The sequence below is a fragment of the Cyprinodon tularosa genome, unplaced genomic scaffold (genome assembly GCF_016077235.1).
Source record: "Cyprinodon tularosa strain WSP-4 unplaced genomic scaffold, ASM1607723v1 ctg204, whole genome shotgun sequence".
NCBI classification, from domain to species: domain Eukaryota; kingdom Metazoa; phylum Chordata; class Actinopteri; order Cyprinodontiformes; family Cyprinodontidae; genus Cyprinodon; species Cyprinodon tularosa.
The window spans coordinates 571,386-596,792 of NW_024038751.1; the positions used below are offsets into that span (position 1 = coordinate 571,386).

Genomic DNA, 25,407 nt, shown 5'->3' on the forward strand with positions numbered 1-25,407 from the left:
GTTGTATTATAGTGAAAAGGAACAAAGCTGCGTAGGTAGCTGTTCGATACTGACAAGTGTTTTATTAGTAACATGGACATGGAGACAGAGCCAATCAGAAGCCGCTGTGAGCTTTGACGAAACTGACATTGTTCAGAAGGCATTTTTAAGATAAGAGGGTCTTACAGCTGAACCCATACAACCCAAGGTGGAAACAGAACATGGAAGGCTGTAAAACAGAAAATAAAAACAAAACCTGCAACAAAAAAAAAAAAAAAGTTGGAGGGTTAAGTGCAATTTTCTATTAGGCAAAAATCAGGATGGCATTAAATGAGAAAGCAAAACATCTTCTATGGAGAATTAATTCTTATCATATATAATGGCGGCTGAAAACAATCAGATATGGAAAAGCAATACTGCAGTCCACATATCATTAACAAGCCATCTGCTCTTATCACAATGTTTCAGTCTCATGTCACAGAGTCCCATGAGGAGCTGTGGGGCAAAAAGTGAAGATCCCAACGGAATGGGAGGGAAAAAATACCCGTTCAGAAAAATAGGCCAGTGGATGTATTATTTAAAGAAAACTCCAGCAAATTATTTTTTTAATAAATCCATTCTTATTGGGCAGAAGGAAATAGTACCTCAGTTATAAATGAATCAAACCCATTTCGTTTTCTATGCTACCCCCTTGATTTGCTCCGTGAAGGTAAGATGAGGTGGATGTTGAAGTTATGATGATAATGGAGGAGGCAGAGATAATGATGTCGAATTGTCTTTGTTGCTTCGCCGATCCGCTTCTTTAGGCCCCCCATGTCTTCCCAGAAAAAAGTTTAAAAAGGACTAACCAGCTCCAGCACACATACACAAGCTCCTCTCCGTACTCATACAGTCAGCATCAGGAGCTATAAGGCAGAGAGGCTCTGTTTTTTGTTTTAGAAAAAAAAAAAAAAAAATCAAGATTTAAGGAGGACACAAAAAAACAAAACAAAAAACAGCCGACTCCCTCTCCCTCCCCAGTAGTTTTTAGGTTCTGATGATCCCGTGCTGTTCATCCCAGGTTAGACGCACACCCCACCACCCCTGGTCCTCAGTATACATCTAAGAGGGCTGGTGGGTCGTCTGAGTGGGAAAGGAGGGCAGGATGGAGGCCGGCAGAGAGAAGGACGTTGCTGAAACAGCCCCACGTCTCTTCATGTAGCCGATCACCAGAGTCGGTGCTGGTGGAGGTTTCGACTGAGGACGGATCGAACGTCAGCGGTGAACCTGCAACAGGCACATTTAAAGAAGTCTTAAAGTAAACTATACAAAAACTGCATTCATACAGGTTTGCCAAAGGATTTAGTCCTCCTCGACATTTTGGAGACGTTCTAAGGATTCGTCCATTTATGGTCAGCTGCACAGAGTCGTTACTTTATAAAACAACCTTTCTTGGTAATTACACCTGCACATCTCTTTAGGTATGTCGCTAGCAGCTTGGTACATCTAGGGACTTAAGTTTTTGTCCAGTACCATTTGCAAACAGTCAGGAGGGACAAAAGGGATTCCTTTTGTATTCTCATATATTCTTAATTGAATTTAGAGCTGGACATTCGGAGTCCATATGGTTTAAATCACTGAATTGAAAGTAGGGGAACCAGAGTTTGAATCCCAGTAGTGCCAAGAAGAAACTCGCTGTGGTGACCCCTGAATAAGGGAACAGCTGAGAGGACACAAACACTGAAATCAAAATTTGAATGGGCTATTCTATCACCAAACCTTGGATTCAAGGTTTCAACCTTGGTCCTCATCATCCAATTGTTTTGGCTCATTGTAATGTTTCAAATATCAATCTTATGGCTTCCATCCAATCAGGTGTAACAAACTTCAGTATATTCCGTAAAAAGTTTAAATAACAATCCACTGGACTTGGTTTCCTAGATTTGAAGACGTTTCGGTTCCCCTACAGGAAGCTGGAGAGGTAGCGAAATGTCTTCAAATCTTGGATAACAAGTCCAGTGGATTGTTTTTTAAACTTTTACAGAATGACTATGACCTGGATGACTGAGAATCTTCATCAGCAAACTTCAGTTTAAGATATGCACATTTCTGACACACTTAAATCATGGCTCAATAACCTCCTAATGCAGTCAGATTCCCCAGAGTTCTGCTAAGGACCTATTAATGCGATTCTTGTATGCCGTAGCATATTTACATCTAAAAGCTGCAGGACACCAACACTAACAAATCTACTGAGGCCTTTAATAAACACATATTTATTCTTTCATCAAGTTACTCAAAACTCGGGACTCCTTGTACTGCAGTAAGAATTATTGCACATTTTATTTAAAGTACAGTATTTTCACGACTATAAGGCGCACTTAAACGTCTTTTTTTTCCCTCAAAATGTGCGGTGCGCCCTATGGTGCGGTGCGCCTTATGTGTGTTGTAACTGCGACTTTTGAGACCACCTCATTGAGGAGATGATGAAAGAGTGGCTGAATGTAAGGAGACCAGGTGTTTTTTTTTCCACTCATCACCATCGCTGTTAATATGTAACTCCATGCGTGCCCATCTCACAGCTGATGTGAAAAACATGGGGAAACAAATTAACGCTGTGCTCGCTGTTCAACCGCTCGACATCGGTGTGAACCAGATCCAGCAGGTGCAGCAGAAGCAGCGAGTTTACATGCAAAGTCAATGGTTGACGCGCGTATAGGCGCAGCAAAAGGTCCTGCAGCGCGTTTTGAGCTGCAGCCGCAGCGCCTCAGGAGCGTTTAATCATCTGACGCACCGCCAACGCGCTGCTGCTGCTCGAGATGGAAAAATTGAAGTTTTGCTGCTGGACGCGCCGCATCAACCAATCAGAGAAGCTAATCTGGGAGCTGACAGCGAGACAGACACAGCGCTCTGATGACATATGAACGCAAATGAAAAAGGCTGGATGAATGAGGAGATGATGAAAGGCAGGTGTATGTGAGGAGACCAGGTGCTTTTTTCCACGCATCACCATCGCTGCCTGCCCATCTCACAGCCGATGTGAAAAAAAAGGTGAATCAAATGAACGCTGTGCTCGCCGTTATCCCGGGGGTCTGACAAAGTAACTTCAACCGCTCGACATCGGTGTGAAGCGGCCGTTCAAAGTAAGGCTGCGAGCGGCGTGGGAGCGATGGATGGCCGACAGAGACCACAGTTTCAGGATAAGTGGAAGGCAGCGCCGGGCAAGTTACGCCACCGTTTGCGGATGGATTGTAGATGGACTAACGTGTCTGCTGGCTCTGTTGTTCAAGCTTTCGCAAAAGCCGGCATTATTTCTGAGGAGCTGCGCTGCACGGAAAGTAACTCTGACAGCGCAGAAGGGGAAATTGGCATGTCTGATTTAGCGCAGCTGTTTAATTCAGAAACAGAGGATGATGACTTTGATGGGTTTGATTAATACTTTGTAATAAATACATGAATAAAGCACAGTCATACTCAGTTTTGCTCCCGCTTTATTTTTCTACCTGAAAGCTTAATTCAACAGCAGCCTCTGGGCGGGTCTCCTCCTCTTCACCGCGGTGGCTGGCAGGTGTTTTTTCATCTAAATAATCTAAATCTTGCAGCTATATTTGCTGTGATCAGTGGGAATAAAGTAGTTTTAATATGTTTTTAAGTGAGAAAGTCCACCTGAAAACTTCATAATTGCAGTCAGTTCATCCAGATTATCTATTTCTGTCGGAGGCACTCAGACCCCCACATACCAGCGGTGCACCGACAGTAGGAATCCATTCAACAGCAGCCTCACCGCAGCTGCTGGCAGGTGTTTTTCATCTAAATAATTTTAACTGCAGGCACCAGGATACCGGCAATAAAAGCGAACATATTCCGTCGGCAGGTTTTAGGATTTTAAGTTAATTTAGGAGTAATCACAGCGCACTGTCATCTGCGATGTGCCTGTCTCATGGCCAGCTCGCAGGTTTGATTAATACTTTGTAATAAATACATGAATAAAGCACAGTCATACTCAGTTTTGCCCCCGCTGTATTTTTAAATACGCAGTAGAGCTATTTAAAGGTAGTAGAGGACATGTACCTGTATATAAAAAATGCGCCCTATAGTCCGGTGCGCCTTATGTGTGTGTTAAATACAGAAATGGGACACATAACTGAGAGTGCGCCTTTTAGTACGGTGCGCCTTATGGTCGTGAAAATACGGTATAAAAGTCCTTTGTTGTCATAATCCTGCACTCAATCAAGTAGTTTGTGCTTGTAACGTAACAAAGAAAAAAGTTAAAGGCATTTTTTAACCTAACTCTGTCAGCCATTAACAAAGACATGGACTAAAATAGGATTGTATGCAAAGTCATTAACAAGTTCAAAGTGTCTATTACCTTAGTGCATCCAGCATAGGCAGCAAGTTTAGAAGTGCTGTGTCACTAGGGTCGCTGAACCAGGACTTGATTGGTATTGCATTGTCTGTAGGGCAGAAAACAGCCAGTCAGACCCAACAGAGGGAGGGAAAATGTCTAGAATAATAATTTTTACAGCTCAGGCTTACCACTGAGATCGTGGTTAGACACAGTTATGCAATCAAATGAACATGTAGCTCATTATGCATTAAAAAAAAATCTTCCCATCTGAAATGTTTAATTTTTATCTATGCTTAGAGGCAAAGAGAAAAATAACCATGCCCTGATTTGCTGTCTTGTTACATATTGAAAACATACTTTGATTTGATTAACTGTTTATATATTTTAGGTCAATTACAGATTCAATGTCCATTTATGTTAAAAGCTGGTACAATATTCCCATGGGGGGAAAAAAAGTATAATACATAACCAGTGGAAAGGTAGCAAGAGAGAGAAGAAACGCTTCAAACACAATGAAAAGGATGAAAATAGCTTCCTCTTCCATTCCTCTCATCATTTCCTCCTGCCAGACATGGCTTTTGTTAAATTAACTTAATTTCAGGTAATCCAGTGCATTGCTTCTCTTTATATTTAGTGCTCTTAGAGATGGACTATTCACTATTTATCTTATACACACACATACATATATGTATTTATTTATTTTTTTTCTGTAGCTTTATTATAAGAGTTCTGTAGTGTTATTATAAGAGTTTAATTCTTACACAAGATAAAATCATATTGAAGCAATTTTTAGGTTTAAGCTTTTTAAATTGTTCTTACAAAATTTACATAATATGATACATAATTTGCAACATAAGCAAACATGGTACACATGCAGATTGCCATAAAGTCCCCTTCCTTAGAGAACTGGTGTTTATTTAAAAAAATAATAATAATACAAACCAGACTCCAAAAAAGTTGGGACACTAAACAAATTGTGAATAAGAACTGAATGCAATGATGTGAAGATGGCAAATGTCTATATTTTATTCGTAATAGAACATAGATGACAGCTCAAAAGTTTAATCTGAATAAATGAAACATTTTAAAGGAAAAATATGTTGATGCAAAATTTCACAGTGTCTACAGATCCCAAAAAAGTTGGGACACGTAGCAATAAGTGGCTGGGAAAAGGATATTAAGCATATAATGAACAGCTGGAAGACCAACTAACACTAATTAGGCCAATTGACAACAGGATTGGGAATAAAAAGAGCCTCTCAGAGTGTCAGTGTCTCTCTGAAGCCAAAATGGTAAAAGGATCACGTATTCCACCATTGTTGCGCAGAAAGATAGTGCAGCAATACCAGAATGGTGTTGCCCAGCGTAAAACAGCAAAGACTTTTAAGTTATCATCATCAACCGTGCATATCATCATCAAAAGATTCAGAGAATCTGGACCAATCGCTGTGCATAAGGGACAAGGCCACAAAACTTCACTGGATGCTTGTGATCTCCGGGCCCTTAAACGTCACTGCACCTCAAACGGGAATGCTACTGTCAAAGAAATAACAGAATGGGCTCAGGAATACTTCCAGAAAGCATTGTCAGTGAACACAATCTGCCGTGCCTTCCGCCGTTGCCAGCTGAAACTCTACAGTGCAAAGAGGAAGCCATTTCTAAGCAAGCTCCACAAGCTCAGCTGTTTGCACTGGGCCAGGGATCATTTAAAATGGAGTGAGGCAAAATGGAAGACTGTTCTGTGGTCAGATGAGTCACGATTTGAAGTTCTTTATGGAACACTGGGACGCCATGTCATCCGGACCAGAGAGGACAAGGATAACCCAAGCTGTTATCAATGCTCCGTTGAGAAACCTGCATCACTGATGGTATGGGGTTGCATGAGTGCTTGTGGCATGGGCAGCATGCATGTATGGAAAGGCACCATAAATGCAGAGACCTATGTTCAAGTTCTAGAACAACATATGCTTCCATCTAGACGTCATCTGTTTCAGGGAAGACCCTGCATTTTTCAACAAGATAATGCCAGACCACATTCTGCAGCAATCACAACATCATGGCTACGTAGGAGAAGGATCCGGCCAGCCTGCAGTCCAGATCTTTCACCTATAGAGAACATTTGGCGCATCATAAAGAGGTGCAACGAAGAAGGCCCAAGACGATTGAACAGTTAGAGGCCTGTATTAGACATGAATGGGAGAGCGTTCTTATTTCTAAACTTGAGAAACTGGTCTCCTCTGTCCTCAGACGTCTGTTGAGTGTTGTTAGAAGGGGGAATGCCACACAGTGGTAAAAATGGCCTTGTCCCAACTTTTTTGGAATTTGTTGATGCCATGAAATTTGGAAATAACATATTTTTCCCTTTAAATGATACATTCTCTCAGTTTAAACTTTTGATCTGCGATTTGTGTTCTATTCTGAATAAAATATTTGTTTTTGAAACCTCCACATCATTGCATTCAGTTTTTATTCACAATTTGTTTAGTGTCCCAACTTTTTTGGAATCCGGTTTGTAGTATTAGGATCACATTGTCACACCTTCTTTGATATTAACGTCAGAACTATGAGAACTACTGCCTGAGGGAACTTCTGTGATTATGGTCAATTTTCATGATTCTAATCTACATTTTATGAATTTTCTTACAACATTTAATTTATGATAATTGCTGATCAATTCAAAGTAAGCCTTACCTGGATGACTTCGATAAGCACCAGGCGAGTTATCCAGGATAACAATACTGGACAGGTCATCATGTACTACAGACAGGTCTTTAATATAACTACCTAGATCCAATGTACAGTGCTGGGAGAGGAAAAAAACAAAGAAATAGAACAGTGAAGAGTCACCAGTTTTTGATTTATCACACATTTAAGATGAATACATATAGCACTGAGCAATACCTGTCTGTAGTATCTGCGTTTCAGGATGTTCCTATTGTTATCCAGCTTGTCTGCAACAGCTGAGCCATAGATCTCCATGCTGGCTGTGAAAACCACCAGCTCATACCACTGGCTCACCTGTGTACACAGAGCGTTTAGAGCACACAACAGCAGGCAAGTTAGAGTCGTCAGGGATGTGCAGTATAAACAAAATAAATATTAGCTTATGACATCAGGCAGCAGATCAGATGAGAACAAACAAAGTTTAACATAGCAGGGATTATTGTGGCTTTTTATCTCTAAAGATACAATTAAACTGGCGGACACTCACCACTTCTAAAAAGAAGTCGACGTGCGGCCTTTTATGTACAAAGAATCTGACCGGATGCTTGTCTATGACGACCTGCATGGAGGAGCAAACACACAGACCAGTTAACTAGGACAGAAACAGGATTCAGATTCAGTCGTTTTCTTTTTTTCTTTTTTTTTGACTGTCGGCCATTACTTTGAGGATAAAGTCTGGCGGCGTGCCCGGTCTAACTGTGGGCCTCAGGACCCCGTCGTGGTGAGAATGGATCAGCGTCTCATCCAGATCCAGAACCAGAATCTTCCTCTTTACTGCATCTAGAACAGAAGAAGGAGGATCCAGATTTAACAGATTTAAACATTTTAGTCTTGGTGTAAGACTTCATGAGAGATGATTGTAGCTGGTCATGCTTTCCTTTCCTTGAAAAATAAACAACAAAAATAAAAAATACCATACAAGGCCGAGTTAAACAAAAAAAAAAAAAAAATCTGCATGTTTTACTAATTATATTATGGTGCTGATTATTTCTCTTTTTTATTCATTCTGCTATTGATAATCAAATAATAGATCTGTAACCGTGAGAAATCTTTTCAGAAATAAAATGGGTAAATAAAACTTTTTATTGTGTCTCTCATTCAGACATATCTAGCATGCAGAGTGAACTTGAAGTCTCTTTATTTTCTATGCTGCTTCCTCCGGACAAATTGGACCTGTGGCAAGATGTATTAAAAAGAAACCTCTAAATAAATTCCTCCTTTACTGCTGTATATTTATCTTTCACTGAAAAATTGGTACACAACAACGGTATAGTTAACAAGATAAACGCTGGTTCTTAAACCTGAACTTTTGTCCTTATTTATTGGGAAATGTAAAAATGGCCATGTGTTCAGACTGCTTGTTTTTTGCCACCGTGGTCTAATTAATTTCTTTTTGTCTTTCATTTGAACAAATTTCACATAGAACCAGCTACTTTGTCACATTTTATTTATACCCAAGGGAAACAGGAAGTTATGGTTACTAATAGGAGGCTAAAATCATACAAATGCTCCAATTATAATAATGGCAGCAACATGTTTTGATGCTTTATAACAAGAGGGACAGGTGCACCACACAAAATAGATATATTAAAGCAGCACCTCAAGCAATGAGCCGGGAGCGTAATGCTTGGGCATCAATCGGACGTCCACGTGGATATTAACCCAGAGAACACCGTTAAATCATTTACAAAGTGGCTTTAGGGTTAACAAAGTCAATGTTTTGGCACAACCATAGGAAACTCTTAATCCCAGGCCTACAGGAAGTTGATGTGCAGAGCTGAGTGTGATGTGTGAGGTGGTCTGCAAACCTTATGTGGTCAAACTCTGTTAAGCTGACTGACCTCAATTCCAGGAGTAATTTAAAGATTTGTGTAGTAATTTCAAATGACAGTTCTACCAAATACCATCAAAATGTATGTTAACCTCTGGATTTAAAGATAGTAAATAAATTGTAGCGTATTATTCTGGCACTGAGCGAATAGTAATTCTTCTTATCCTAAACTGATCTAACAGAAGAGATGTTTAGTCTTAGTCAATTAGAGAAGAAAAATAAAAACAGGTTGTTGTTTTTTTATCTGTGTATTTAAACATCTTGTTTCAGCTGCAGAACCTTTTGGAAAAAAAAGACAAAATAAAAAAAATCCAGGAAACGTCTTTAATCATTAAGGACTGTTTACTTAAAACTTATATGAAACAATAATGACTGGAAAAAAATGGGAACATAATGCGGGGCTTTATAGAGCTCCACTAAATGAAATGGACTTTAGGGATGAACTTTCCAAAATTCATATATTCTCTTAAAAGTATCAAAAACCATCTTTAGATCAGGGTCACTTAAAGATTTAATCACCATCTATTAATGCAGATATAATTCTGGAAACGCAGCTGTAAAAAAAGGAGTTTGCAGCTAAAGACAGAAACAACTGAAACATAATCTGTCCTCTATGTCCGGCTTGAATGAGCTCTCCACTGACATGAGGGAAGTTCAGAGCAAACCTACGCCATCAGGAGTCGTTTTTAATCTGAGTGCTTCCTGTATCCATGCCATTTCCTCCACTTTAACATGCAGAGCTGCTCTGAAACCTGTAAGCAGTCATTTCACTGGTCAAACTTGTTCTGGGAGGATAGTAGTTCACACAAAAGATGGTTGACCTTTTTTAGCCTGTGCTTATGGTACAACTGCACAAAGTCAACTACAGTTTGGATATTTGTGGCATTATAAAAGAATAATAAAGCATCTTATCCATGTTTACCTAAAGGCAATAAATTGTTTTCTCTCTGTAATTTTAAAGCCCTGTAAATACAATTATTCTTGCTCTTCAGCATAATTTCCTCTGAGAATACAGAATCACTTTCACTTTCTAAGGTCAACAGAAACCGAAATGCCTAGTAGGACTAAACGAAAGAGTGATGATTTACTGAAGCATATCAGGAGGAAAATACAGCATATATGTTGCCTGAAAAGCATAGAGGTTTTCTAATCAAAGTTTCCTTAGATATAAAACTTTGAACCAATTAGAATGTGTGATCTGGTTAAAATGTCTCTTTAAAGTCCCTTGAGATGATGTGTGTGGATAAATGAATTTAATTGAATTGAAAGTCAAATCTACTGTTGGTAGCAAGTGTTGCTGATGTAACCAGAACTTCTCCCCTCTGAAGACACACCCCTCTGCCAGAGGTTTTAAAACAGGTAACTTCCTGTTCAACATCCTATTTTGCAGGTGGCCCCAGGCCGCTAGTCTGAGCACTTCCAGCTGAAGGCTACACCAAGTAGAAACCAAAGCACTCCGGAGAAGTCTGCGCTCACTGGACCAAGTCAGACTGCCTTTTCCCTGTGATTCAAAAGGAGCTGACCGCAGCTTATTCATTTTTTCATTGTTCCTGCAAACAGAGTTGAATGCAGTGTTCCCTGAAGCCTGCTGCAGGAGAGACAGAGAAAAGCTAATCCAGCTCTGCTAACCTGAATCTAACCGCTAAACAACAGGGTCCCAAATCGCTGTTCGCTGAAGGAGCCGTTAGAAGCCGCCAGACCCTTGACAACGTGAGACGGAGCTGCATCGAGGAGGTACTGCTGTTTGAAGACGGGCTACAAGCTAACCTCCATAGCTAAAAAGGGTGACGCCTCTGCTACATTGATTTATAAAATTAACCCTCTTTGCAAATTCGCCTCTTATTATTGCATCGGATTGATCCAAATCTCTTTCAGGTGCTGTTGAACGAACAGACTGGACTGCAGAAAACCGAGCCGAAGGCCTTCACTCCAAACAACCAAAACAGTGCCAGACTAAACAAGTCACGTGTTTCTGAATCTAACTGCTGCAGTGGACTGGCTAGCATTGTAGCATCAGCTAACTCACGCTGAACACGTTGTGGAGGCTACATCGTGAGCAACCCTTTATTTTTTAGTTGGACCTGACCAGACCACAAACCCTGGGGACAGTGAAGCTAACCCATTTCCATTTCAGTCTCATTGCTGTTTAATGCACTCCTGAGTCATTCATTTTTCACCATAAAACTGAAACTTTACTGTTTTGACTCCAGTGAACATATTTACATCAGGGTTTATCCACATTTTATCTGCTGCTATTCCTAAAGGACACTTTCAAATGCATTAAGCCTTAAACTTTGAACATTCGTTAGACTTTTAAACCCCTCTTCCCTTTTATTTTTGTATTTTTATTTACTTATTTTTATTTTTATTTACTTATTTTCAGTAGTGTTTACAGTGTGATTGTAGCTAATAAAGGTGCCATTGTATTTTAACTCACAGTCCTTATTTTACACAGTGAACCATTTATCACTCAGGCTGGATTCACTCTATTTTAGTAGCATCCGAATGAACAGAGACACCTTTATTTGGTTGGTGATTAATAACATTGCTGATAGCCAAAGTCTAAATTACTAAATTGGTGAAAGACAACTGAATTTTTAATAGCCGGATTCAGGAGTCCAACCCTTTAGGTAAGAGGCAAAAAAAAACCTGGTCAGTAAGCAAATTACAGTTATAATCATTCAACTGATAATTAGTTTTACCCTTGATTGGAATGACATATTAATTAACTATAACTTCCAGTTCCACTCATTTAATAAATTCATAATCTTTTGGTAAACTCTCACAACACTGCTTTACAGGACAAAGCTACACTGTTTTGAGTCTCCTGATGAGGAAAAAGCATGCATGATGTCAGGACTAAACCCTGGGCTAAAATAAAGTGGTGATCACATTGTATGAGGCAAGGAAGTGCTGAACGTCTTTGAGCACAACTACTTTATTCTTGACAAACTGGTTTAACTTTTGCTCGGTAGAATTGTGTTGATTGTCAGTCCACTCTGTGGTATCCAGACTAGAGACAATGCAAAAAATGAGGCAATCCGTTTTTCTTATTTTTTTAACTTTTTTTTTTTTTTTGAGGTGATTTTCTACATGCTTCCTCGTCATCACAGTATGATTTTGCAGAGAGAGGGAGAGAGAGATGAATGAAAACAAATGTATACTTACTGAGTCTGTTTCTGGATATAGGTGACAGGGGCAAAATGTCATATCGCACCGTCTGATACTGGATTATCTGAAAATGGAGGCAAATGAGACGGTCAGTAACTGATGCATCAACACAAGCTCAATGCTTTTAAAATCTGTCAATCTCAATCTTTTATTTTCTTCATTACATTTGTTCAACCAGTCCACAAACCCATATCTACCGGGAAATCTGTGGAGTGAGAAGGAGAACGTATAAGTGAATATTCACATTAATGCTACTGTCCAGGGATGGGAAAAGTCTGAATATTCCCCTCTATAAATATCTGAGCTTGCTTTAACCTGAGTTTTTTTGGGGGGCAGGAAAAACAAGATTATGTTGATGTGAAATACTATATTTGGGGCAATATTGTCGGAGAGTTGCACTGATCAAGAATTAGAAACAAAAGACAAAACAAAACAAAAATACAAAGTTGAGAGTCCACCTCATATGGTTTCTGTTGCTACCTTGGTAATGATCAAGTATATGATTGTGTATTTCTTTCATGGAGATTGATGATATAAAATCTTAATTATAAGCAGACAAAATCAAAAACAGCAGTTGTTGATGATGCTTGTATAATAACACTCATAATTGGCTGTTATATAGTTGGGGAAATGTGTCCATTTTGTGTTGCATTTCAGCAGTTGTAAAGTGAATTAACCTCTGATCAAAAAGGATAAAGTAAAGAAAAACTCCACACACTGCAAAAGAAAGATATAGAATTAAGTAAAAAAAAAATCTTCCATTAAGGTTAGTTATTCCTAATTTGAGTAGGTGAGTATAATTAGATAATATGAACTTGAAATCAGAGAATGCAATTATATATTCTTATTCTAAATGAAAATTTTCTTATTCCACTGGAAAAGTGTCTCACTTACCTCCTCATTGCAAGACAAAATATACTTATTTTAAGAAAAAAATTACTTATTTAGATTTCAATTTTTTTCAGTGCAGCAAGTGGGTAGCACTGTTGCCTTGTAGCAAGAAGGTTCTGGGTTAGATTCCTGGCTGGTTTCTGCTTTGCCCCTTGACTCTCGTTAAAAGTTGTAGATACGCAGTAGCTGGTCTGCAATACAAAGGTATAGGAGAGCTCAGGGGGCAGCTCTGGTGCGCTCTGAGGTGGCAGGAAGTGTATTTGCTCACCACCTCCCGCCACAGCGCAGACGTATTGCGTATAACGAGAGTTGCGGGAGTTGGGAGACGGATTGGAGAGAGAGAGAAATTGCGCAGTTTAGACCTAGTTTAGAAAGAGGGCTTGGCTAACTGCATGTAGCGAGGCTAACACTTTATTCTGCTTTCCCTGCCTCCTTTTTCAAACGTCAGAACAGGATTGATTTAAAGCACTTTTTAGAAAGGGCAAAGAATAAACAATCTGGGATTCACATGTAAAATAATATAATATACTGTACTTTTTCTAGGTGTTTGTCAATTTGCATAGTTGCTCTTAAATAAACATATCTATATTCTCAAAAAAATAAATAGTTTTCAATATATTAAAAGAATATAAAGCTGACTAATAGCTTATCCATTATTGAACTGGTACATTTTTTTTTTAGGTTTGTTACACAATATTGGACCATGCAAAACATAAATTTATCTTCACAACGCCTCAGACAGGCAACATTTATGTATGAAAAGTAAACCTATACATGAAATTAGGTTTTGTTTTTAGAAAGTGTTTTTATAATATTCTTTGTTGCATTCATACATCGTTTGAGTGGCTTTTGGCATACGTCTACTTTTAATTTATAGCCCCTCCCGGAGAAAACACCAGCCACCACTGGATTAGCGTGATGGAAAACGGATGAATAGGTGGATGGCACCGACTCAAAGTGAAACATAGAACACCAAACTTCTTTAAACAGGAACAAAATAAGACTGCATGGAATATTAACAGCAACGGCTGCCAATAACATTGGATCCAGTAAAAAAAAGACAGTTAAAACCCATGTTTTCCCACCCCATCCTCACACCAATGTCTCCATCACTATTTAGGAGAATTAAAGATCTAGGCACCTATAAATATACATATAGTGCTGGCATTAAGCCCATCCAACACACCATACATATTGTTAGAATAATGAAGGTTAATACATGGCCCTTGGAATATAATATTCTGACAAATATTGCATCAAAAATATTTTTTAGAATTTAACATTTTTTGTTATAACATTACAGGCTGATGTTACCTATATGGCTGGTGCTAGCTCATTAAATATGACTTTATGTTCAGGTTTTTAAACACATCTTTACCAGAGAAGTCAACAACTGTAATTTTAAACATAGCTTTGAATTGAGATATTTTCATACAGAGATTTATTTGTGAAAGCGAAAATAATAAAACTCTTTAAATTAATAGAACTAGCTAAGATAGATCAGGCTTTAGAGCAGCAATACTTGATTAAATAAGTTATTATAACTCTGCATAATTAAAATATCACACATTGCAAAAGATTTTCAGAAAGAAAAAAAGAATTTTACACTCCAGATAGAGCTGCCGGATATAATGAATCCATTTAAACAAGATTAAGGCTGGACAGTTAATTGTGCTTGCAAAATAGACACAATAAAAAGAACCACATTGAAGAGACACTTGATTTTTGTCCATTTTCCTATTTTTTTTTTTTAGTTTTTTTTTCCAGTAACCCCTAGCCTTTATATTGTTTATTATTTCCAAAGTAAGGTATTCAAGAGACATGATTATTGTTGATAGTATTTTTTTTTTCCTTTTCTTTGAACCCCGACAAATAAAACCAAAACCTATATTGCTTATTTTAAGCACACTATTTGATCTGCAGCATGCCTCCTCTTTTCTACTTAAATCTGCTTGTAAAGATGATCTAGTCTCGCCCTTGTCTTAGAAGACTTCTGTAACTCCATATTTAGCCGTGCAAGCTCTACTTTTTAATGTGCTGGACAATATCTAATCCAATTTAAAGAGCTCCCATCTTTAAATTGAAATTATTCTCCATGGATCATGTACTATGAGAGATGCAAACATGCTGAACCATCCCTCATCTACATGTTCCACTTTTGCTTTTTTAACAAATATTGGAAAGAGATATTTCAGTTTCTGAAACGTTGTGTATTGGAAGTCTGATTAGGCACTGATACTACAACCACTCTGTTGTAGAAAGGCCTCCGCGCCTACTTACGCTCAGTCTGGATGACATCATGTCTTGTCCTGGAGAAAAATTGGATTCTCGCTTCAACAATAAAAAAAAAGCTACATTTAATAGGATTATGGGACCTTTCCAATCTCTTTGACAGCACAATCTACCTGAATTAATGCAAAATGGTTTCTGGCAGTGATTGAGGAGGGATTGCTTGGGTTTTATTTTATGTCTTCTTTTCTGTTTCTCTTGGCTTTAGGTTCACTTTGCATGTTATGAACTATGTTGACCTTCACTAATGCTTACATATAGATTATCTAGTGTTAGTAGGAATTAAACATTTATTTTGTTAATTGATTAATCTGATCTAATTATAATTACTGCTCTGAGTCAGTTGCTCTGTCCGCTAAATGTATGTTTTAGATTAATCGATTGCTAAATTAGTTGATTATTTAAATAATCAATTAATTCAATTAATTGTTTTACTCCTAATTGTTAGCTCTATTTCATGTGTTTTACCCTCGTGTTTTGCTTTTATTGGAAAATGAATGAAACAGATCTTGATTTATGAAAGTTATCAGACAGCAAATTAGACTAACACAGGGGGAAAGACACAGGGAAAAGGTCTCGAACAATCACCGCACCACTTAACCAGAGTGAGACACTACTTTCTCACTCCAACCCTTAAGGTGGTAGTAGTACACTTAAAGTAGGTTTGTTGCTGCAAAAAATGGAAGCAGACTAGCAGTTAGCATGCAGATCACAGAATTATAAACATTCCATTTCTGCCGAAACAGAATTAAATCCGAACAAAATTTTAGTAGGGAATAAAAAAAAAAACATTAAAAAGGCATAGAGAGAATCTTTTATTTCTGGGTGAAGCGGAGAGCTCTCCTTGCAAGGTATTATGGGACATGCTGTCACAGTGGATGTTGCTACCAGACAGCAGCGGCTAATAACACAGATGGCGCAGGCACCGTGCAGTGGAGGAGAATTTACATGACCAACGGGGAGCAAAAAGTGATCATCTGTCATCAGACAGATGATCACTGCTTAAAGTCCACTATATGGTCCACTATATAGTCCGCACTCTATATAGGGATTGAGGGATTTAGGGGTTAGGGCACAGAGAGTTTATATGAGCTACTAGAACAGCATCTTTAAAACAGAGCGTGCATAAGGAGAAATGGGCTTGTTCATGTTTTCTCACGAGTGGAGAGGGCGGGTCTTTTAAAAAAATCGTGAAACTCCTCCACAATACCTTTAAACTTCAAACATTAAATCCAACCAAATATTGCAACCAAGTTTTCTGCTGCACACACTAATACAGCTGTCTGATATACAGCTCTAATCCTGAAAAACGTAGCAGGGCAGTTTGAAAACGTGGCCTTTAAATGACCAAGGAGCTTTGAATGGTCCTCAGATGTCATTTGGACTCCTTCCTACATTTAATTATCTTCTTCAAATGTGTCATTCCATTGGTAGAAACAAAAACTAGAAATATTAACAAAAGTTTTGAAAGTTCACCCTTTTTGTCTTGTTTTCAATCATTAATTCTAAATTATCATTTGATGGTATATCAAATTTTTTTTGCATGATTAGAAGTTTATAATGAAAACGATAAATGCCCACCCCTCATTCTACCACATAAATATTTCTGATATATTCAGAGTAAAGGTCATTAAGAAAAAATTTATGTTTTAAAATCAAAACAGACCCTGACTAGGAACAGAGTCCAGCTCCGAGTAGAAGCGATGAAGCTCTAGAGCAGGCATCACCAAAGTAAGTACTCGAGGGCCGCTGTCCTGCAGGTTTTAGATGTTTCTCTGCTCCAGCACAGCTGATTTACATTGATAGTTGATTAACAGGCTTTTGCTCAACTGCAATCATCATAATCAGCTGTGCTAAAGCAGAGAAACCTTTAAAACCTGCAGGACAGCCTCCCTCGAGGACCGACTTTGGGGATGCCTGCTCTAGGATCCCAAAGCCATTGTCTCTTACAGCTGCCATTTTTATTGTTGCTTCATGTTTTTCTCAAGGCATATTTGAAGGAGATTACCAAAAAAAAAGACTTTAAAATAGAATAAAATATAAACATCTCTATTATAAAATGTACATTTAGGCTGCAAGAGTTAATTAAGTGTATAACTGGATCAAGCAGCAGAATAAAAACTATTACGGTGATGGAGTACGCTCTACCCTCCCTCTGCTCCAGTGAGGAACCTTCAGAGAGCCGCTCCTGCACCAGGGGTGCTCTGCTCTTTTCCTTCACACTGCTATTTTTATCCCCTCAGCTGTCGGCGGGTGTCAGCGGAGCACAAGGGCTCATGCAAAAAAGAAGACTAGCTGGATGACTTCGACTGAGCAGCTTGGTACCAAAACCGAGGAGGAGGCGGGCAGCTTACTTCCTCCTCCTCCTCCTGCTGCTGCTACTGGGTAGAGTGAGCTCAGGAGGGGAAAAGCCTCACCTACATCATCCTGCAACTTTAACAAAATCCCACTGGAGTTCAAAGCCAGACTGTCCACAACTTTCAGATGCCAGCTTAGAACATTTACTCTTAACCTTTAAATTAAGCACATTTTAAAATCATCCATTGTGCAGCTCCGACCAAAATACATCTGTGACGAAAAACATACAAATTTAAAATAGGCGCTTTGAAGACACCAGATATTAAAAAGTGTGATTTTGATCACTTAATGTGATTTATATCACCAGCAGTAGTAAACACATTTAATCAGTGCCTTTGTTCAAATATGCCAATGCCAAAATGGTAAAAAAAAACGAAAGGATATTTAGAAAATAAATTCACATTTTCATTTTGTTTTTTTTAATGCCTATATTAATCTATTGTTTAGACAATAAATCAAATTGTTACCATGGCTAGAAATTTATTATGATAGTGATAAAAGAATCTGATACAGACCAACCTCTTTTAAAGCCTAAAAGTAACATGTTTTTCACCTCGAATTAATTGGCACCAAGATTAAATGATTAGTTTAATGACATCCTGAACTGATGCCATAATCATTAGAGGGATAGATTTAAATTGGGACTAAATGATCAGAACAAAGAAACCAGACTCCTGACATCTGTTGTAGGTTTACTGTCTGTTAATGTGTCAACCACACCCCTAATCCAGCATCTGGATCATTTCACTAAGAAAAGATGGAGACAGGCTTCACGTGGCTTTCTGTGCCTGCTATGTTCTGATCATCAGGATCTGATCTTTCCAGCATTTTTAAATCTCTTTACATAGTTTTTTATTTCTATTTTTTATTTTTATTTAAAACTCAAGCCAGATACAAAGGAAAATACTTAATATCCATGTTGGTGCCGTGGCAACTCTTTTTTTGAATGGCAGATTTTTGATTTTCTAGTTTCAAGCCAAAAAAAGATAAAATTACAATATAACAATAATTTTACTTTTCTAATTAAGGGAAGCCATTAAGTAAGAGAGGTTTCAGTGCTAATTAATTGAAAAAAATATTAAAAAGTGTCACTTTCGTGTTTAAAGAAAGAGTAGATGATATTACAGTGTGTTTCTATGGAAAAATGTATCTCAGTTATGATCCATTTTCTTCAGAGCAACAGGGTAGCACTGAGACACAAATAAAGGATCCTTATTTTAAATGCTAAATCATTAAAATGACAAAAGATCTGATGCATAAACACCATTATTTCACACAGTTCAAAAAGAGGATCTGGTTTATGCAAACAGATATAGCAGCAGCTCTACATGACTATGTCTTTCTGGTGAATATATCATAAAAGGCTCTACTTTGGTATCAATAAAAACTGGAAAATGTTGATCAGGTGAAGGTTCAATCAGCTACTAAATATTAACGCAACAAAAAAATAAAAATAAAGGTGCCCCCCCCCTTAATTACTTCTCTGTTTAGTTGTGAAAGCATAATCATAAAACAGGTCATGGTGGAACCAGACTGTAGTGACATTTAGAGCCCAGACAAGTAACCCAAATATTTAGCAGCCATCAGCTGATCAACATAAATCGTACCACAGCAAAGCGATGCATGTTGGAAACGTATACATAGATAGCTTTAGCTAATGTTATCCAGGAGGTTTTGCTGAAACAGAGCCTTTATAGACCTCTTGAGTTGGATCTACCATATAGCTCTCTGCAGAATTTAGTTTTCTTTCCCGTCCATCTGCCCCACAGGGAAAGAACCTTTCCAAAAAAACTAGTGTTTGCCCTGTCAACATAAGAGTGCTATGTCTTTTTTATTTTTTTTTTCCCCTTCTCCTGGACAAACTCGTCCCGTAAGAGTTAAAAATATCCAGTTTTAGTCAGGCGGGCGGCTGATGCAAAATGTCTTATTATTGTCCATTATTTTTGACAACTCTTAACATACATACATCAACTGAAACATTACACATTAACTTATTATGACACTTATGACAGTACAAAGTTACTAAAACAAGCACAAGCTAAATGATCCTTTAGGCATATCAACGCCTGGCTTAGATTTAATAGATAAGCTAACTGCTCTACATAAAAACATAGTCACACTACATGTCTGAAATTAGCCAAAGAAATTATATATTTGATTCATAGTTGATCAGCAAGTTGTTTGGAGCACTGCAGCAGCTTCCTTAAGCTAGAGATACATTCAGGCTACATAGTAGGAACTACTGCAGAATCCAGAATGTCCTATTAAGTGAGTTAGATGACAGATAATCTGGGACCGGATAATAAAATTTGATTTTTAGAGAAAGAAACGTGGGAAGAGACTACATTTATATCGACATCATGACTGATCAATTATTGAAATAATCGTAAACTAATTTAGTAATTGATTAATGGTTAACTGGAGCACAACCGCTGACATGGGAGAATAAACGGGTCAACTGTCCCAGCCCCAGGACAGAGGGGGGCCAGAATTGACACCATTAAAAATAAAGGCAGAATTAATTTTTCAGAAAATATATGTGATAAAAATATTTAATATTAGAGTAACTAAATATATATCTGCATTAGTTACATGTAATATGTTTTCATAAGAGGTCATTAGAACCCCACCCCAAAATATAATGGTTTGACCAGGACAATGGCGGGGTGCAACTTTTAAAGTTTGTTTTGCTGCAAACTAAGAATGTCAGGTTTTCAGAAGTCCGACGCACAGAAAACAAGAAAAGAGAAAAAGGGAAGATGAAACCAAAGGGGTGAGGGATTTTAGGAGTAAATATTGAAAATAAACACTGGGCTAGTCAGGAACAGGTACAGGGACGGAGTTGCAGAAGAATGATGCCCATTCAAAAGCAGGTAAGAAGCAATGTGTTTATTAATATGCTAAACGCATTGCAGTAGTAGCCATTCAAAATTTCCACACTTTCCTTGATGGGCCCCTGGCAGCTCCTTAGCTTTTCCCCCAAAATTCCTTTTTAAACATCAATCTTTGTACTAAAATATTCTGTCATGATTTGTGGAAATTAAGATCTAAAGAGAAGCTCATCTCCTGGTCCGGAGTGTCATCTAGTCAGTTTTGCTGGGGCCCCGGACAACAGTCCCAGGCCGTAGCAAAGCTGTAAGATGGCCTGAACTGGAGTATAGAGACTCTAAAACATGCCTTCCTGCATTCTTAGGCCTGATTCATACTCAGAGACCAGGTCGTCTGTGTGTGTCGTAGTGAACGCAAATGCGCCTCCATCCCTTCCACAGACACTCTGGTACAACTCTCCAAAATATTAGGTGACCGCAGACAGTGCCGCAGACAGGAGGCATCTGATTGGTCAAATTGACATCCTACACTATGCATATTTCCTTTTTGGTACCTTACCAACTTCTTTTGTTTGCACCACCGCCATTGTGAAAAATGACTCGTGAAGATGGACCTACTAGAAGAAGGAACCTTTTTTCCACCTGGATCCCGCTCTTTTTCGCCCTCATGTCCCTTCGTTGTCGCACAAACTTGCCCCGATTTCTTCAACGCCTCGGCCGTATCTAGACCCACAGCTAGTTCGTGATTGTCCCTCTTGTGTTGTGGAATAACATAGCGCAGACCACGATTCAATATGGTGCATTAATTAAAAATGTCTGCGACGAGCTGACTGCAACAAACTGCTGCGGGAGTATAACCAGCCCTTTATCCTGAGCTGTAATTATAACAGTGAAAAAAGATACACGGGTATTTTGCATTAAAAAGCTTTTTCGTCACTCAATATGCTCTATCCAGAACTCAAGTGGAAAACTTTTAGTTTCACCTGGTTTGATTACTGCACAAAAACCTTCTTTAAGGAACCATTGGCTATTAGATTAGCATTCGAAAAAATATCAAGAATAAAGGTTTAACAAAATGATCATTAGCTGCAGCCCCAGTTATATTCACGATTTAACGTATGCCAGTAGCTTGTTTTTTTTTGGCCATTTCTTATTTTTATTTATAGCTGTTAGTTACAAATTTTTCATCCTGATATTTCGGACTAGCTCTGCCTCAGGGATACGCGTTTATGATTACTTTATGAGAATAAAAGACATTTTAAGAACATTAAAAATATTGATCATGTTGTGCCCACAGGAAATTGTTTTATTTCATAGAATATATCTAAACACGGTTCAAAATAATAAACAGGTCTGAAACAATTAATCGGATTATTTGTAATTAATGGACTATTGAAAATTGTCAACTAATTTAGTAATTGATTAAACGTTAACTGGAGTATAGAGACTCAAAAACATGTCTTTATTTGATGGAGCAACCCACTTAAAGCAACAATTATAACAAGATAGTGAAAAATATATAAACGTTTTGCATTTAAGATAAAAAAAAATGTTTTACTGTTGTCGATATTCTCTATCTAGAACTTCTCAAGTGGAGAAGTTTTAGTTTAACCTGGTTTACGTTCATAAAAAAAATATCCTTTAAGGAATCTTTGGCTATTCTTTATCGGAAGAAAATATCGACAGATTAATCGATTTGCAAAATAATCGTTAGCTGCAGCCCTAATAAAAACAAAAACAATTATGTAATGTAACTGCGATACGAGAAAGATTGGGAAACAACAATCATCTCTTCATTTGTTGACAGTACAGCCCCAATGTAAGAGGGATTATGATCGGCCTCCAATATGTTAATCCAATAAGGATCCAAATTTTCAGATCAGGCCAACCTTCACAAACAGGGTCCTTAAATGAGGCTGGTTTATACCTAAAGGGATTTAATTAATCCAGGTTAATATTTCCCAGGGTCCATCTTAAGTATGGCTAGATAAGGACAGTCTTAGACTGGACCACAGACTGTAAACAGAGCTGAAGTGCGAGTTTAAAGGATAGGAAACAGAAGGTGGAGAACTGTGCACTCTCTGTGCTGACATAATCCCTCGCAGTTCAGCTGAAGCATGGACTGAACTTCTCACTCTCACCCTGCAAGTGTTACTGCTTCACAATGCACTGCAGCGAGATGATTACGCCACACAGGGCCCACCTCCAGGCTTTGTTTGGTTCGATATGCTCGCAGCCCGAGTTGAAGTCCTCTCACGTTACAGCGCGTATGCAGGTCCGCCTACGACTTAGCAACACCTGGGAAAAACACTGACTTCACCAAGCAGGTGGCTTCTGTCGTATTATAATATTGGAGGCATTTCCTTTAAAAAACATCTAACATTTTGAAGTGCAGGGAGATTTTGACTTTGCACCTCAGTGGGATGAACCAATCAGTGATACAGAAACGTAGAGATAAGATGAGAAACAAACAGCCAGTCGATGTTATGATTAGCGTACAATGTCAAACTACAGCATGTTGATTTTTTTTTATAAAAAACTGATCTTAAAGCCAAAGTGTCCCACATCAGATCCCAGATATTTAGTTAACAACTTAGCAATAAGAGCTTATCGTTTAAATATATCTGATTAGCTGCTTAAAGTCTAAATGGAGATCCACCATATTATAAAGTAAATTAAACCATGTAGAGATTGGATGATCCCTTTGATTGGCTGTCTTGTCAAAATGAAAATTTGAGCATTTTAATTTAATAACTGGATTAACCCAAAGTATTCACATTGATGTATGTGTAAATGCTAAAAGATCTAAAGGCTTTAATGCAGAAATTTATATGGTAAATTTCTTCTTTTATTAAATTAAAATTCAACTTTATGAAAAATAAAACTCAGCACATTGTTCCCATATGTGTTACAAGAACACAAAATATAACAGCTCAAAATAAAAGTCTGTATGTTGGACATCAAAGAAATTAATCAATGCAGTTTTTTTAAGGTTATAAAGTAATAAAGATTTTGACGTCAGTTTAACCGGTATGTGCTGACCATCCCTTTTCCGTTGATTCTCCACTCGGTGTTCCTTTTTTTCCCCCCGTTTAAAGGACACGATGATACCAAATATTAAGCAAGTCGCAGTTTAAACAAAAAATCTAAAAAAGAAAAACTTACCAATGAAGTAAAGCAATCATTAATAACTGAGAGCAAATATGTGGCCTTGTGTGATCTGTGAACGCATTGACATATTGGCTGATAGAAACCAAAAACACTAACATCAGTAAGTCGACCTATAAGTTTATCTTATAGTATAGGACTGAGCTATGCACTCATAATATATCTTCTTTACCTACTTTTATCAATATTTCATTGAAAGTTTATGTCAGCACTGGAAATGATAAAGTCACACTTGCTGGTGTTATTAGTGAGATAACTTTCATTTTATTTTGAAGCAAGAAAAACAAGAGGGCAAGCATCAGAAATGCACCTACCATGGCTGGCTTTAAACAAAATACAATATGTTTCCCTTTAAGGACTTTAGGAGTAGCTCTAATGAAAGTGAAGTTACCCATTGATAGATCTTAGGTTTTTCCCTAACCTATAGGTAGTAAAAATTCCCAATCTGCAGATTTTCATCTTGAAATCACCAGTTCAGTCTAAATTGACTAAAAGCTTATTGTTAGACTTTACATTTTTAATACATTTACAAAGGATTTTCAGCTTTTCTTTAGACTTTACTTTCTTCCAAGTTTCTTTGAGCAACTTTAACAAAATTCTAAGAGATTTTACCCCAAGACACACATTTTGAAATTTTAACTTTTCAACCATTCCTTTTATTTTATTCATTATTTTAAAGCAGTCATCATGGAACATCAATTTATACCCAAGCTGAAGAGAAAAATGGCATGATCATGCAGTAAATGATCGTAAAAATCCAGTATGGATTAAAGAAAACTTATTTTAAAATCCTTTGCAGAGTGGCTGACTTTTTAACAAAATACAATCAGTTTCCCTTTAAGGATTTTAGGAGTAGCTCTAATCAAAGTGAAGTTACCCATTGAAGGATCTTAGCATTTTCCCCAACCTATAAGCAATAAACATTCCCAATCTGCAGATTTTCATCTCCTAATCACAATTTAGATTTAATTACAGTCAAAATTGACTAAAAGCTTATTGTTAGACTAAGACCTTTAATACATTTATGAAGGATTTTCAGCTTTTCTTTAGACTTTACTTTCTTCCAAGTTTCTTTAAACAACTTTAACAAAATTCTGATAGATCTTACCTCAAGACACACACTTTTGAACTTTAACTTTTAAGCTATTCCTTTTCTTTTATCCATTATTATATTGCAGTCATCATGCAGCATCAAATTATAAGTAAGCTGAGAAGAAAAATGGCATGATCATGTGGGAAATTTAAAGAAAATTAAAAAAAAAAAATTAAGAAAATGTATTTTAAAATCGCATCCTTTGGAGAGTGTGTAATGAATGTAAAGTCAGCACGTAGTTAAATGGTTTTATTGCACTTTGGCATACAGTGTAACACCTTATGTAACTCCTAGGTTGTAAATATGTTTACACCTTCTCATCCATAGGTCATAAACTCGTCAAGCTGTCTTAACTAACAACTTAATGGTGTAAATGACTATTAAAAAAGACCTAAAACGTGTCATCTGAGAGGGGAAATAAATAGTGCATATGTCAGAGCAACACTACGGAAACCCGCAGGTTTCAGAGCTCACCGTTCTGAGGTGCTTCCTGAGGATGTACATGATGAAGCCCCATATTCTTGACGTGACACTGAGGAAAGTGCGGATACCGAGTAGACACTGCCGGGTCTTCAGCATGTTGATGGGCACCCAAAGACCCCCAAACAGCAGGTCTGCTTCAAGTCTCAAAGCGATGTTAGAGAACGCCGCGGTTTGGCGACGTTGATCTGCTAAATAACACGCGACTTTTAACGTGCTGCTATAGAAAAAACGTCTAAACTCTCAGCTCCAACTAACAAGAGGCCGA

At 37.8% G+C, this 25,407-nt stretch overlaps 1 protein-coding gene across 1 annotated transcript; it reads right to left on the minus strand.

Annotated features, from left to right (window-relative positions):
• Positions 1 to 36: 36 nt before the first annotated feature.
• On the minus strand, positions 37 to 25,266 carry ctdnep1a (CTD nuclear envelope phosphatase 1a). Its single transcript, XM_038284948.1, has 8 exons — positions 25,134 to 25,266; positions 12,030 to 12,096; positions 7,692 to 7,810; positions 7,518 to 7,589; positions 7,208 to 7,324; positions 6,998 to 7,109; positions 4,328 to 4,412; positions 37 to 1,245 (listed from the first exon to the last, which is right to left on the minus strand). Exons 1-8 carry the CDS (start codon positions 25,236 to 25,238, stop codon positions 1,185 to 1,187), a joined length of 738 nt encoding a protein of 245 aa, XP_038140876.1. The 5' UTR covers positions 25,239 to 25,266; the 3' UTR covers positions 37 to 1,184.
• Positions 25,267 to 25,407: the final 141 nt, after the last annotated feature.